This window comes from Protomyctophum parallelum (genome assembly GCF_964188405.1).
Source record: "Protomyctophum parallelum genome assembly, chromosome: 2".
In the NCBI taxonomy this organism is placed as follows: Eukaryota; Metazoa; Chordata; class Actinopteri; order Myctophiformes; family Myctophidae; genus Protomyctophum; species Protomyctophum parallelum.
Genome location: NC_139699.1, coordinates 11,932,627 through 11,945,580, shown reverse-complemented (window position 1 = coordinate 11,945,580; position 12,954 = coordinate 11,932,627). Strand labels below are relative to the sequence as shown.

At 42.5% G+C, this 12,954-nt stretch overlaps 1 protein-coding gene across 1 annotated transcript in view; it reads left to right on the top strand.

Annotated features, from left to right (window-relative positions):
* LOC310854508 (LIM domain only protein 7-like) overlaps positions 1–12,223 on the top strand; it is a 32,263-nt gene extending 20,040 nt beyond the window's left edge. The window contains exons 14-30 of the mRNA XM_083759188.1: positions 39–101; positions 441–555; positions 1,606–1,767; positions 2,288–2,454; positions 2,551–2,599; positions 2,725–2,784; positions 3,806–3,841; positions 4,949–4,974; positions 5,085–5,195; positions 5,698–5,787; positions 6,740–6,972; positions 8,534–8,586; positions 8,677–8,857; positions 9,071–9,274; positions 9,638–9,746; positions 10,364–10,466; positions 12,092–12,223. Coding sequence (XP_083615314.1) covers positions 39–101; positions 441–555; positions 1,606–1,767; positions 2,288–2,454; positions 2,551–2,599; positions 2,725–2,784; positions 3,806–3,841; positions 4,949–4,974; positions 5,085–5,195; positions 5,698–5,787; positions 6,740–6,972; positions 8,534–8,586; positions 8,677–8,857; positions 9,071–9,274; positions 9,638–9,746; positions 10,364–10,466; positions 12,092–12,114 — 1,785 coding nt within the window. The 3' untranslated portion in view covers positions 12,115–12,223. The remainder of the gene's footprint in view (positions 1–38; positions 102–440; positions 556–1,605; positions 1,768–2,287; positions 2,455–2,550; positions 2,600–2,724; positions 2,785–3,805; positions 3,842–4,948; positions 4,975–5,084; positions 5,196–5,697; positions 5,788–6,739; positions 6,973–8,533; positions 8,587–8,676; positions 8,858–9,070; positions 9,275–9,637; positions 9,747–10,363; positions 10,467–12,091) is intronic.
* The last annotated feature ends 731 nt before the right edge of the window (positions 12,224–12,954 follow it).

Below are 12,954 nucleotides of genomic sequence, written 5' to 3'. Positions count from 1 at the left end.
ATATTGTCCACACTGAGCACACCTTATTAATTCTCCAGGTGAACGACAATAAGGACCTTCTGTGTATACGGACTACGAATCCACGTTCTGACCCCTCTGAGGTATGTGTTCTTTGTGCCGCTCTTTATTTGATGTAATACTTTTTAATTGCCAGCAGTGTCCCCTTAAATTATGTTGGACCATTTCAACGCATTTAATTTAAAATGTACACACACTTTATCCCCTGCCTATTCGCTTGTAGTACTGTATGCCATCAACAGCTCCTGTTTCCTCCAGGAAGCGCAGGACATTGGATCATGAGGTGTCACCTTTACGTGTGTGTGTGTGTGTGTGTGTGTGTGTGTGTGTGTGTGTGTGTGTGTGTGTGTGTGTGTGTGTGTGTGTGTGTGTGTGTGTGTGTGTGTGTGTGTGTGTCCCTCCCTCCCTCCCTCCCCCCCTAGGTGCATTTCAGTGACATGAGGGTGAGTCTGACTCTTAAACCCAACAGTAGACCAGACTTTGGTTTGCAGACTCATTGGGACTCCACTGGTGCAAGAGTTACATTCGTTCAACCCGGTAAGACTCTTCTGTGTTCAAGTCTAGCTTGACGTATACTTGATGATGTTTTTATTGTTGGTGTTCATGGTATCAAATGCATCTTTTCATCTGAACAAGGTCTTTGTATAAACACTGTGTAATGTCATGGTATCGAATGCATCTTTTCATCTGAACAAGGTCTTTGTATAAACAGTGTAATCTGATAACGTCAAACATGTAGAATTCACTGGGCCTGATTAAAAATGCAACCTTTCTTCCAAAGAAATGGCACTCCTACAGTAGCCTATATACCATAGCAAATGTATTGTTTGTGCAAATAATTAAAGATGATGCTTTGGAATCTGAACAGTTTGTAGGAGTGACCTACAAAAATGTAGCTGTTGTGTTGTAAAATGCTCAATACCTTAAAATACCCTCTCAGCATATTGTCCTGGTCGGGTGGAAACCTTTGTATGTCCAAAGCTTTTACTTTTCCCATGGAAAACAAACGTAGTGATTATTTAGTCGCAATTCACACTTTTGATTAGTATGATATTTATAAAACAGACACACTAACACTTCCAATTTCACTTTATATACCGTAGGCTACTTGTCAATAATGGCAAAAATGGCAGTTGGCTTACAAGATCACAATACTCCTGTACGACAAAGTAGTAGGCTATTCCTTTAGAGAGAAAAAAAAATATATGGAGATACAAGGTTTCTGGCTGACAGCAACAATATGTAAATGGTTATATAAATAAAAAATGAAACGGAAGTGCAAACCCTGTCCAGTGTTATAGGTGAAGGGCGGTCCACATTAACCATAAATGTGTTTTTTTTACTTTTTCTTTAACTTTGTTTTCTAACTATAACGATGACCGTGGCAAAGGAGATTGTTGTAGTGTTTGGTGTGGACGGTCATGAATGTTTGACAAGAGAAGTGTGACTTATTCAGTATTATGCTGATTTGCTGCCAAACAGTCTTGCCTTACTGACCTAGTCCTTCATTTGTAATCGGTCCTCAACTCGTGGCTTCGTCCTCTGTTGCTGTTGGAACAGTTCCTCAAGACTTTATTTCGTCCTCAGGCAGCCCAGCCGACTTTTGCCAGCTTTGTGTCTGGGATGAGATTGTGGACATTAATGGGTTGACAGTAACACAGATGAGCTACGACCAGTGGAAGGACACCATGACTTCGGCCTTACAAATCGGAAATCTTAATATGGAAATTCGACGCTACGGCAACAAGGGTGAGAGAAAAATCGAGGGCAAAATAGTGCTGTTTTCACACCCTACTTCCTGAAGTTGTGCTCATACACTGACACCAAGCTAGACAGGAACGCTCATAAACGTCACATCCGGTTTTAGCCCGGGGTAAGAATTTTCTATGGCTGTCAATGCAACTTGGTCCAATCCTTAATCACATACGGACAAACATCTATGCCGATAATATCTAACTTGCGGAGGTAGCGTGCCTTGTCCACGGGCAACAGATCTTTCAACGTATGGCATTGCAAATACATTTGATAATCGCTACTCTGCGCAATATTGTTTTGGAAATGCCGCAAATTGCATTGCAGTGAACGAGAGCAACTTCCCCCGGGGGTGGGCGGAGTCACAGCTTGACGCTCTGAATACGCGCCGTGGTGTCAGTGCATTGTATTTAGCAAATCAACTTCTAAGAAACTCCTTTTAGCAGCAGGGATAGACGTTTATCATGGCCACATGAGTACATCTAACCAATGTTTCTGATTGGATGGTTCTCAACAGACTGGGGCACCAATGGAGGAGGTCATCCCAACCAGGTGTGTCAGAGCAGAAAAACGCTCGATTTGACAGCTGGAGTGCCAATGCTGATTGGTCGCAATCGCCAAACCGCTGTCTCTACAGAAGCCACGGTCACCAAATCTTCCCAACAAAATGGACAGGCGGTCAATGTGAGCTGCAATACTATTATATAGTTTAATTTTTATATTATAAATTGACATGGATGATGTGGGACTGGTGAAGATTTGATCTTTTCAATTCCCCAGTGGATGGCATGTCAAGAAGCGGATGGAGACTTAATTGGAAGAAGTAAAGGTAATAATTAAACATAACTCTGGGTTTCTCTTGGAGATTAAAAAACATCAGTCTAGTAATTATTTTCTATAGTGTATTTAAACTTGTCTCACTTGTCTGCATTGCACAACACTCCCCATGTGTAGATTATGGACATATTATTTTGAAAAACTGGCAAAGGAGAGCAGACTTTTTCACCCCGAAAGGTAAAGCTATCTTGAATTGCAGCTGCTTGTAGCTTTTGGTGGCAGGTGCTTTTGGCTTGTCAGAACATGTAGTGATGGTGAATCAATGAGAATGAAAGGTTAGTACCGGTAAATCATTTGAGAGTAACGAAGATGGACTCCACTCGGGAATACAATAATAATAATAACAAAACTTTATTTGTAAATCACCTTTCATGACATGAAATGCAGCTCAAAGTGCTTTACAGAGCAATGGAGAAAAAAAGAAAAAAGCAGGGCATAAACATTAAAAAAACAAGAGCAGTAATGCAATACAGTGAGGACATGAATAACAAAAAATTAAAGATCAATTAAAAGCAAGGGTGTAGAAGTGGGTCTTGAGCTGTGCTTTAAAAATGTCTACAGAGGCTGCCTGTCAGGTAGAAGAAGCCAATAGAGGGTATGCGCGATTGCGCGTGACATCATCCTCATACCCGGAAGTTATGTGGGAACGCCTACTGAGTGGCCTTGATAGCATGTACATCCAAACAGAAAAGTCAATCTGATTGCATTAAATGACATTTAAAGGTATATTCAGTGATTTCACTCAAAAAACCATAGGTTTCGTTTTTGGCTGTGGGACCCAGCCTTTCGTCCAATCAGGATAGAGAGTCAAAAACGAAACCTAAGGTTTTTTGACCCCCAGGGGTTAACTGGGGACAGGGAGGAACTCCTTATATGGCCAGCACACTCTATAGTAGGGAGGATTATCACAACAAAACTAAAAAATAAGTGATATTTGAATTAAGTGAAATCACTGAATATACCTTTAACGACATACATTCACTTTGCCAAGTCACTTTGCCACTTGATTTGCCACTCGATTTCCCATTCACTTTATGCATGTGCATACCCTCTATTTGGCCATGAAAAGCAAAGAACTGTTCATGTCAAGAATTGTCAGTCTCAGTCAGTGAAGAGACAATAGAAGATAAAAATGGAAAAAAGAACGACTGAAAGGCAGGAATACAACTTATACACATGATGTGACCTCTCTCTGCAGGTTGTCAAGGGGTCAGCTCATGGGTGTACTTATGTGGTACAGTAGTTGTGTGGTGTGCATTTTAGTAGCATGCTAGATGTGGTACAGTAGTAGTGTGGTGTGCATTTTAGTAGCATGCTAGATGTGGTACAGTAGTTGTGTGGTGTGCATTTTAGTAGCATGCTAGATGTGGTACAGTAGTTGTGTGGTGTGCATTTTAGTAGCATGCTAGATGTGGTACAGTAGTAGTGTGGTGTGCATTTTAGTAGCATGCTAGATGTGGTACAGTAGTAGTTGTGTGGTGTGCTGAATGGCTACTTTTTGCAACCTACTTGAACATTGCAGCTATGTGTGTAATTTAATTGTCTCCACCAGGCCGAAGGCCAGGGGGGAGACCGGGAGAGTATGTTTTGCTGTCCGTGTGTCCGTCCGTCCTTTCGGCCGTCCGTTATCAGCTAATCTCTGGCACCGTTGGCCCGATCCATGCCAAACTTTGCACACACACTCCCTGGATGCCAATGACGAACCTCTGCCCCAAATATTCCTCAACGGCCTGTTATAGCGCCACCAGGAGGACACAACCTGACCTGCCCTGGTGGAGACCTGTGCCGATTGGCACTTTATCTAGTTTAGGCTGTTATTATTTTTTATTATTTATATTTAGGCATGATATAATATTGCATGCTGTTACGTCTTTTTTTGTGCTTTTTTATTTATTTACTTGGAACACAAATTCAACCTTTGTTAAAGGGGAATTCCACTCATTTTCAACATTTTATCATGTCATTAATATACAGTACCTTAGAGCTGTTGTGTGGAAATAATAAAAAAAAAGTCCCCCCCATTCTGTTTCCTGTAGGTCTGAAAAAATCATTAACATTGTGAAGTACATCTTAATGATGTCATCAAGATGTACTTCACAATGTTAATGATTTTTTTCAGACCTACAGTTCTAGGAAACGCATAATGGCGGGACTTATTTTTAATAATTTACCACACAACAGCTCTAAGGTATATTAATGACAGAGTAAAATGAGTGGAATTCCCCTTTAACTGCTTTGAGTATTTTTGTTGTGCAGTGCCCCTTTTTATCTGTATGATTGACAGGACCTGACGTCTCCTGTCGTATTAACTTGTGCAACTTTTCCATTGTTTCCACTATAGGAGGATCAGAATCTGCAATATCAGATGTAAGTACAGTAGTAGATGTCACTTCCATTTAGATCAGAAGCAAGGTGTGGTGAATCATCATTATTACAGTGCAGTTGTATTTGAGCTTGTATATTTTTTGCGCCACCAGCTGCAGGTGCCGTCTCTTAATCCCCCCTCATCCGACCGCTGGTCATGGGACCTTGAAGGAGACCGCAGGCGCCAGGAGAGGTGGCAGGAGGAACAGGAGCGCCTCCTACAGGTCGGAATAAGTACTAGCACACTGGGTTCAAAACTCACTATTACACAGAGCCCAGATTTTGAAGACCATGGGCTCCATTTTCGTCAGCGCTAAAGCCCTTATCCCTAAACTTCTTTGCCTTGTTTTACTATTTTGCTAAACATTTTTGAATAGTTAAAATGGCCAGTCTACAAGCTCACAACGTGTCAATGTAGATTTGTAAAAAAAGAGGCAAAGAAGTTTAGGGATAAGGGGTTTAGCGGTGATGAAAATGGAGCCCTTTGAGCCCAGGAGGAACCAATAACGTAGCCTGGCTAATAAGCCAGACCGACTCAGCCGTTTAAACCCACTCTTTGGGAGTGGGTTTAATCATGACTTGTCTTCATTTTGAGAGCATATAAGCTTAGCACAATACATTGCAGTTTGCGTACTGGAAAAAAAATCCAAAGTACATTTCATAAAACTGTAGATTAAAATGATTGTTTTGTTGTAAGCGGCTGTGTTTGTTTTATTTTGTGTGTAGGAGCAGTACCAGCGTGATCAGCAGAGGCTGGATGCAGAGTGGCAGAGGGATCAACATGATGCTATGGGAGGAGAATACAAGAGGCCAGAGGTAAATTGGTGTATCTTAACCCATTTTTGGGTGGGAACCCCTTTTGAATATTTTCTTTCACAGCGAACATTTTTAACTGAAATCTTTGCTTCCAGGGGGTCACTGGAACAACATATTTTCAGATGGGGGGGGGGGGTCGGTGGCCAATTGAATATGTCCTTGTCATGTAATATTGAGCACCACAGATATAGAAACATGAAACTGTCAGTATTTAGAAGACTTTTTATTTTTTATGTCAGGCCTAAATGGGTTACGGGTGAAAATAATCAAGATCTTAATTGAAAGTCATTGAATTTATTTAAGAAAGAAACATTGCTCGGAAGTAGGGATTCCTAAACAGCTTTGCTGTATTATTTCATACCATTGTTCCTACATTACATACCCCCTTCTGAAAATATTTCTGATCTTTTTCAATTGGATTACATTATAATTAACTTAATTCATTAGGTACCGGGCGGCCCAGTGGGTCGTTTTTTTCCTAAATTAAATTCGGCAAAAGAAAGGCTGGTTACGTGGCCTATTTTAGGAGTCACTGTTGGATCATGTTTGTATAATAATTAAGCAATATTACACGAGAGGGTGTGGTTTAACGTGATTATTGCCACGACAGTGATGTGGTCAGGAACGAGACGAAGTCGAGTTCCGCAAGCATCACTGAAGTGATATTGCAATTATATAACAGTTACCCTTAAAACTAAGAAAATCGCTGAAAGAATATATATTTTTTAAATGACAGATGTAGTCACTACGACCACAAATGTCCCAAGAAACTAGCTAGCCTAGCCACCGAGTTTGCTAGCGCTCTGGGAAAACAGAAGCTGAACTCTTTGTTTTGATTAGGTGGTGAATGGTGCTGGTTTAATCCACGGCTAGAAGGCTGTTTCAACCAATCGGATTGCTTCCTCGAAACGACCTGTGGTATAATTATATTTATTTGATGTATTTGGAACAGAGTTCCTGTGAGTTGACCTGCCGTGTAAGCCGACCCCAGCCTGTGAATGGAGTGACCGGTCTCAACAAGGACGTTGAGCAACGCACTGCCGTGGAGCGCTCCAAGTTTAACAATGTGAATGGAGTGACCAGTCACAGCGCTGCCGAGGAGCGCTCCAAGTTTACCAGTCCAGTTTCAAGCCCCCAGAAGGAGGAGCTGGGAGAGCAACACGACAACCAGACAGAACGACAATGGTAAACAACCTTTTTGTTCTGATGTGATGAGCATGCTGCTGCTGCTACTGCTTATTCACATTTTAACCCATTTTGGTGTTTTAACTAAGCATTATGTTATACTTTAGCTATTGAAAAATAGCAGATCTAGGTCTGCTATTTTTGAAAAATCGTGAAAATGTGCCTCAAATCCTTTTTTTAACTCAAATTTAACTTTGCTTCTGGGGGAGGTTCCTGGAACAACATATTTCCAGATGGGGGTCGGCAACATATTGCATATAATTTTTGGCGTCCTTGACATGAAATATTGAGAACCACTGATATAGAAAAAAGGGTCCAACCATCACCAAATTGGGTCTAATTGCTGCTGATGCTCTTTGGCTGGGTCTAATTGGTGCTGATGCTCTTTGGCTGGGTCTAATTGCTGCTGATACTCTTTGGCTGGGTCTAATTGCTGCTGATTCTCCTTGGCTGGGTCTAATTGCTGCTGATGCTCCTTGGCTGGGTCTAATTGCTGCTGATTCTTCTTGACTGGGTCTAATTGCTGCTGATGCTGCTTCTCTAGGGCTGGAGACTCTTGTGGCTTTGTGAAGCTGTCTGCTGCCGACAGGTCAGTGCATCCTTTACTCACTTGGGCTTTTGATGTCGTAAATAACCCCTTTGAATGTAGAAGTGTGGATCTAAAGTAGAGATGCGGGTGAGATTTTTTCTCACCAAAAATTACGAGTGTACACTTTCATTATCCGCCCATTATCCAACCGCATTAATCATATCATCCTATTTATATTATCTGCACCCACCGAATGTACTTAATGTTCAACAAATGGTCGACCACTGTCGTTCACCGAGGTTATGTAGTGATTGTATATATCCATATCCATGATAACAAGCCGTTGAGTCTTAATTGACTTTCTCATATCAGGGTTAAGAACTTAAATCCCTCCCGGTCCCACGCCAAACTTTTATTCCTCCCTTCTTCTTTTTTTTTGTGTTATGTTTCTCTCTCACTATAGCTGCCTGTAGACGGTCCACTGTGTTGTGTTGTGTGGTGTTTTGCTTTTGGACGTTCAAGAACCCCTTGCTGGTTACGTACCTGTGGCTAATTTGTGCTGATTGAAAATTACAATGTTAAAATGCTACTAATGCACGGACACCGACATTTTGTGCGTTTTTAAAAGCTATAATGGGCATTTATTATAGGCACTATAAATGAAATAAAATAAATGGTGCATTTATATAGCGCCTTTTATTCAAGGCGCTTTACATAGATTGTGCATTACCTTCACCCATTCACACACACACACACCAATGGCGGCGGAAACCATGCACCATCCAACCAGCACATCAGGAGCAATTAGGGGTTCAGAGTCTTGCTCAAGGACACTTCGACACTAACTCTGGGGCAGTTACTGGCAGCCTTGCGGTTTCACCCACGGTTTAGTAATTAATAATTGAATTGACTGAACTGCGGCAACCACGGCTATAATTACCATCTGCATCTCTGATGTAAAGGTCCTATGCAATAAATTCCCATTATGAAATTATATTATGTATACCGTTTGCCCCGTCTCTCCTCTCACAGGAGAAAGTCAAAGTCTACTCCAGCATTAGGTGGCCGTCACAAGCAGGCAAAAGGTTAGTCTACACAAGGTGGCGAAAAGTGTTTTAACTCTGGGTACAATATTCCCTGGTATAATGTCTCTTGTGTTCATCTCGTGGTTCCAGGAGATGAACACAAGAAAAAAAGTGTTTTTGAGCCGACTGTGTCAAAGGCAGAGAAAGAGAGGCAGCTGATCTTGGAGGAAATGAGGAAGAGAAATCAGCTTCTAAATGACAACAGTTGGATTCGCCAACGCATCCCCACTGCATGCAAGGAGCCTGCCTATGTTGGAGTTCCACTGAGGAGGTGGGTACCTGCTTGAGTTTTGATCAGCTTAACCACCCCTAAGCCCATGTATAACTTGTTGTATTACAAATAGTGATAATTACCAATCTACAAACTCACAACCTCTTGCATTTTGAGCTCTGCCCGTGCACTTGTACATCTGTACATCAGGTTTTGAGATTTTGTAACCAGGTGGACATTTTCAAACACTCACACTTTATGTTGTCCCATCAGGTATGAGTCCCTGGATAACATCCACACCTCCTGGCATCAGGCCCCAGGTTCCACCTCACGTCCCCAGTCAGCAGCTGGATACCCTACCACTAACTGCACATCACGCTACAGCCTGGGGTCTGAGATGACACACAGACTAGCATCTTGTACCATGAGAGAGGAGCCATCTGCCCAACCCCTGCCCAGTTCTCAGCAAGGCACCAGGTACTATTATGTGAATCAGTCTGGGCTGTTTTACATTGTCCGCATGTTGTGGTTTTCGTGTGGCATTTCTTTCTAGAGCCTGACCCCAGATTGACCCCAGGCTGTCTAGGCTACGACCTGATTTTGGAGAGTCGTAGACTACCAACGATCGACATTTCAAATTTGAAAACGTGTGAATATGTTCACCTATATTGACATGACCAGTTCAGCCTCATAATTGCCAATATTGATGTCGTAAAAAAAGCCACATAATTACTGATACATCGATCAAAACGATATTACAATATTAACCTGGCTCTACTACTTTGATATTTGAGTGTGCATTCATAGAGTTGGCCTTAAACACTGACCTTCCTGCCCCAGGTTGGTGAGTGGCCGAAGGATTTGCTGTGTGTGTGAGCATGTCCTGGGTAGGGGGGCAGCCATGGTCATCGAGACCCTTGGGCTCTGTTTCCACTTCACCTGCTTCCAGGTGAGAGGTCACAGATGGGTTTGAGCTAGATCCCAAAGGCTGCTGCTATTACCTTTTTTTATTTATTTTTATAAGCACACGCACATATCTCCAAGACTCCCTTTCCTTCACTTCACCTCTTCCTGTCTCACTGTGCAGTCTTTCAGTCCTGTGGGATCTTTCTACCTCTCCTTGCTGTTTGAAGGGTTGAAGTTGTAGATTAGAGGAGGGTTTCTCAACGTTTTTGGCCGGGGACCCCCGGAAATGCTTTGGCAATGTCTCGGGACCCCCGCCCCGCCCCGCCCCCTCCCGACCCGTGTACTATATGTAAACTCTTCATTTCCTTTTTCCAGCCATTAAGTTGTAAAGAAAAATAATAATTTGGGGACCCCTGGACTAGAGGAAGCTTGACTTTTGCATTTCACTGTAGGTTTGTCATTGGAACGGGATCTCCACATTTAGCTGTACTGGGGTCGATTTAGAATTGATGGATAGATGTAGAAACTCTTCTTTACTGAACAGTGAAGGTTATTCAGTGCTTTGCTGAGGTGAACAATTTGGTGATGGTCCGTAAACTTTGTCAGCTGAACTTCTCTTACATACTGTATTTAATCAAACCCCCCCCTCCTCCTCCCCAGTGTGTGGAATGTGGCCAACATCTGGGAGGAACAGAGACAGGATCCCAGGTTCGAATCCGAAGTGGGCAGCCATTCTGTGACCTGTGCTACATCAAGCTCAAATGTGAGTTTGATATGTTTTCTCAATAACAAATTACACACCTCACCCTCTCCACAGTTTACACCTCACCCTCTCCACAGTTTACACCTCACCCTCTCCACAGTTTACACCTCACCCTCTCCACAGTTTACACCTCACCCTCTACACAGTTTACACCTCACCCTCTCCACAGTTTACACCTCACCCTCTCCACAGTTTACACCTCACCTTCTCCACAGTTTACACCTCACCCTCTCCACAGTTTACACCTCACCCTCTCCACAGTTTACACCTCACCCTCTACACAGTTTACACCTCACCCTCTCCACAGTTTACACCTCACCCTCTACACAGTTTACACCTCACCCTCTCCACAGTTTACACCTCACCCTCTCCACAGTTTACACCTCACCCTCTCCACAGTTTACACCTCACCCTCTACACAGTTTACACCTCACCCTCTACACAGTTTACACCTCACCCTCTACACAGTTTACACCTCACCCTCTCCACAGTTTACACCTCACCCTCTCCACAGTTTACACCTCACCCTCTCCACAGTTTACACCTCACCCTCTACACAGTTTACACCTCACCCTCTACACAGTTTACACCTCACCCTCTCCACAGTTTACACCTCACCCTCTCCACAGTTTACACCTCACCCTCTACACAGTTTACACCTCACCCTCTACACAGTTTACACCTCACCCTCTCCACAGTTTACACCTCACCCTCTACACAGTTTACACCTCACCCTCTCCACAGTTTACACCTCACCCTCTCCACAGTTTACACCTCACCCTCTCCACAGTTTACACCTCACCCTCTACACAGTTTACACCTCACCCTCTCCACAGTTTACACCTCACCCTCTCCACAGTTTACACCTCACCCTCTACACAGTTTACACCTCACCCTCTACACAGTTTACACCTCACCCTCTCCACAGTTTACACCTCACCCTCTACACAGTTTACACCTCACCCTCTACACAGTTTACACCTCACCCTCTACACAGTTTACACCTCACCTTCTACACAGTTTACACCTCACCCTCTCCACAGTTTACACCTCACCCTCTCCACAGTTTACACCTCACCCTCTCCACAGTTTACACCTCACCCTCTCCACAGTTTACACCTCACCCTCTCCACAGTTTACACCTCACCCTCTCCACAGTTTACACCTCACCCTCTACACAGTTTTCCTCATTTTATAATTGTTTGTACTTTGGCTGTCAACATTTGATGCGCACCATAATATAATAATGAATTGCATTTTTATGGCGCTTTTCTATGCACTATGTGCCTACTCAAAGCGCTTACAATGGTTCATTCATTCATACATTGTCTCTTGTGTCTACATCTCTTAATGCCTATTCATAGTCTGGATTTTCGGTGGTGAGGTGACCACTGGAGCTGAAATAACGTTGAGCGGTGGTGAGTAAAAACAAATATAAAAACCGCGGCTCGTGACGTCATGTTGTAGTTCGGTGGTCACCTGACCACCGAAAATCCAGACTATGTATGAGCCTTTAGTCGCTCTGAATCATTGCATACAGTCCTACGTCTGGAAATAGGTGGAATGTCGAGCATAGACAAATTCTGTAAATCATGTGCTTCTCCTTTTTTTTTTGGTTTTTGTAGATGGCTCTGCCCCCTCCATGTGACCAGATTGCATTGCAGCTCATTGAGGAATAAAAGCCAACTTCTAGACACATTGCTTCATACTGCTCTAATGAAAACTAACCTCTACACAAATATCATAGACTGAAAGCTATTTCAATCTATGCAATGTAATAATCACAAACCCTTTTTTAATATATTGTCGCTGTAGGATAGAAAACGTGTGTAAACTGTACATTTTCAGGAAATGGGGCAAAAAAATAACTATTCCAGACAGTGGATCCAATGTAGATATTTAGTCACAAGCTCATTGTTTCAATATTTATAAATCCCAGAGATGCACTTAAAGGACCACTTCACCACTTTTCAACCTATCTTCATATAATAGGTCCTCACTAATAATCATGATAAAATGGCATGATTTTTTAGGAGGGCTGTGGGCAGTTTAGAAACAGTCTTCCAGTGACATCATTCGGCAGATTTCTTTTTTAAACAAGATTTAAATGTTTAGATTTTCATTATCGTGAGAACGATGGCTTCCATTTTTGCAGTGCAACTTTTCAGGACTAGAAAGCCTGCAGTTTCTATTAGCTTGTATTCCCCATCAATTATGTCACTGGAAGACGGTTTCTGAACTGCCCACAGCCCTCCTATGAGACACAGACCGAGTAGAAAAAAAATGTGACATCTTTTCATGATTAATAGTGAGGACCTAGGATGAAGATAGGTTGAAAAGTGGTGAAGTGGTCCTTTAACCACTTTCACATTTTCACATTGTGAGCTTGTAGATCTGCTATAATTATGTGCTACCTTTAAACAACATTTTTGTTGGGCATTCATTTTCCAAATATACATCAGAATTATAAATGGAGAGGTTTCCCAAC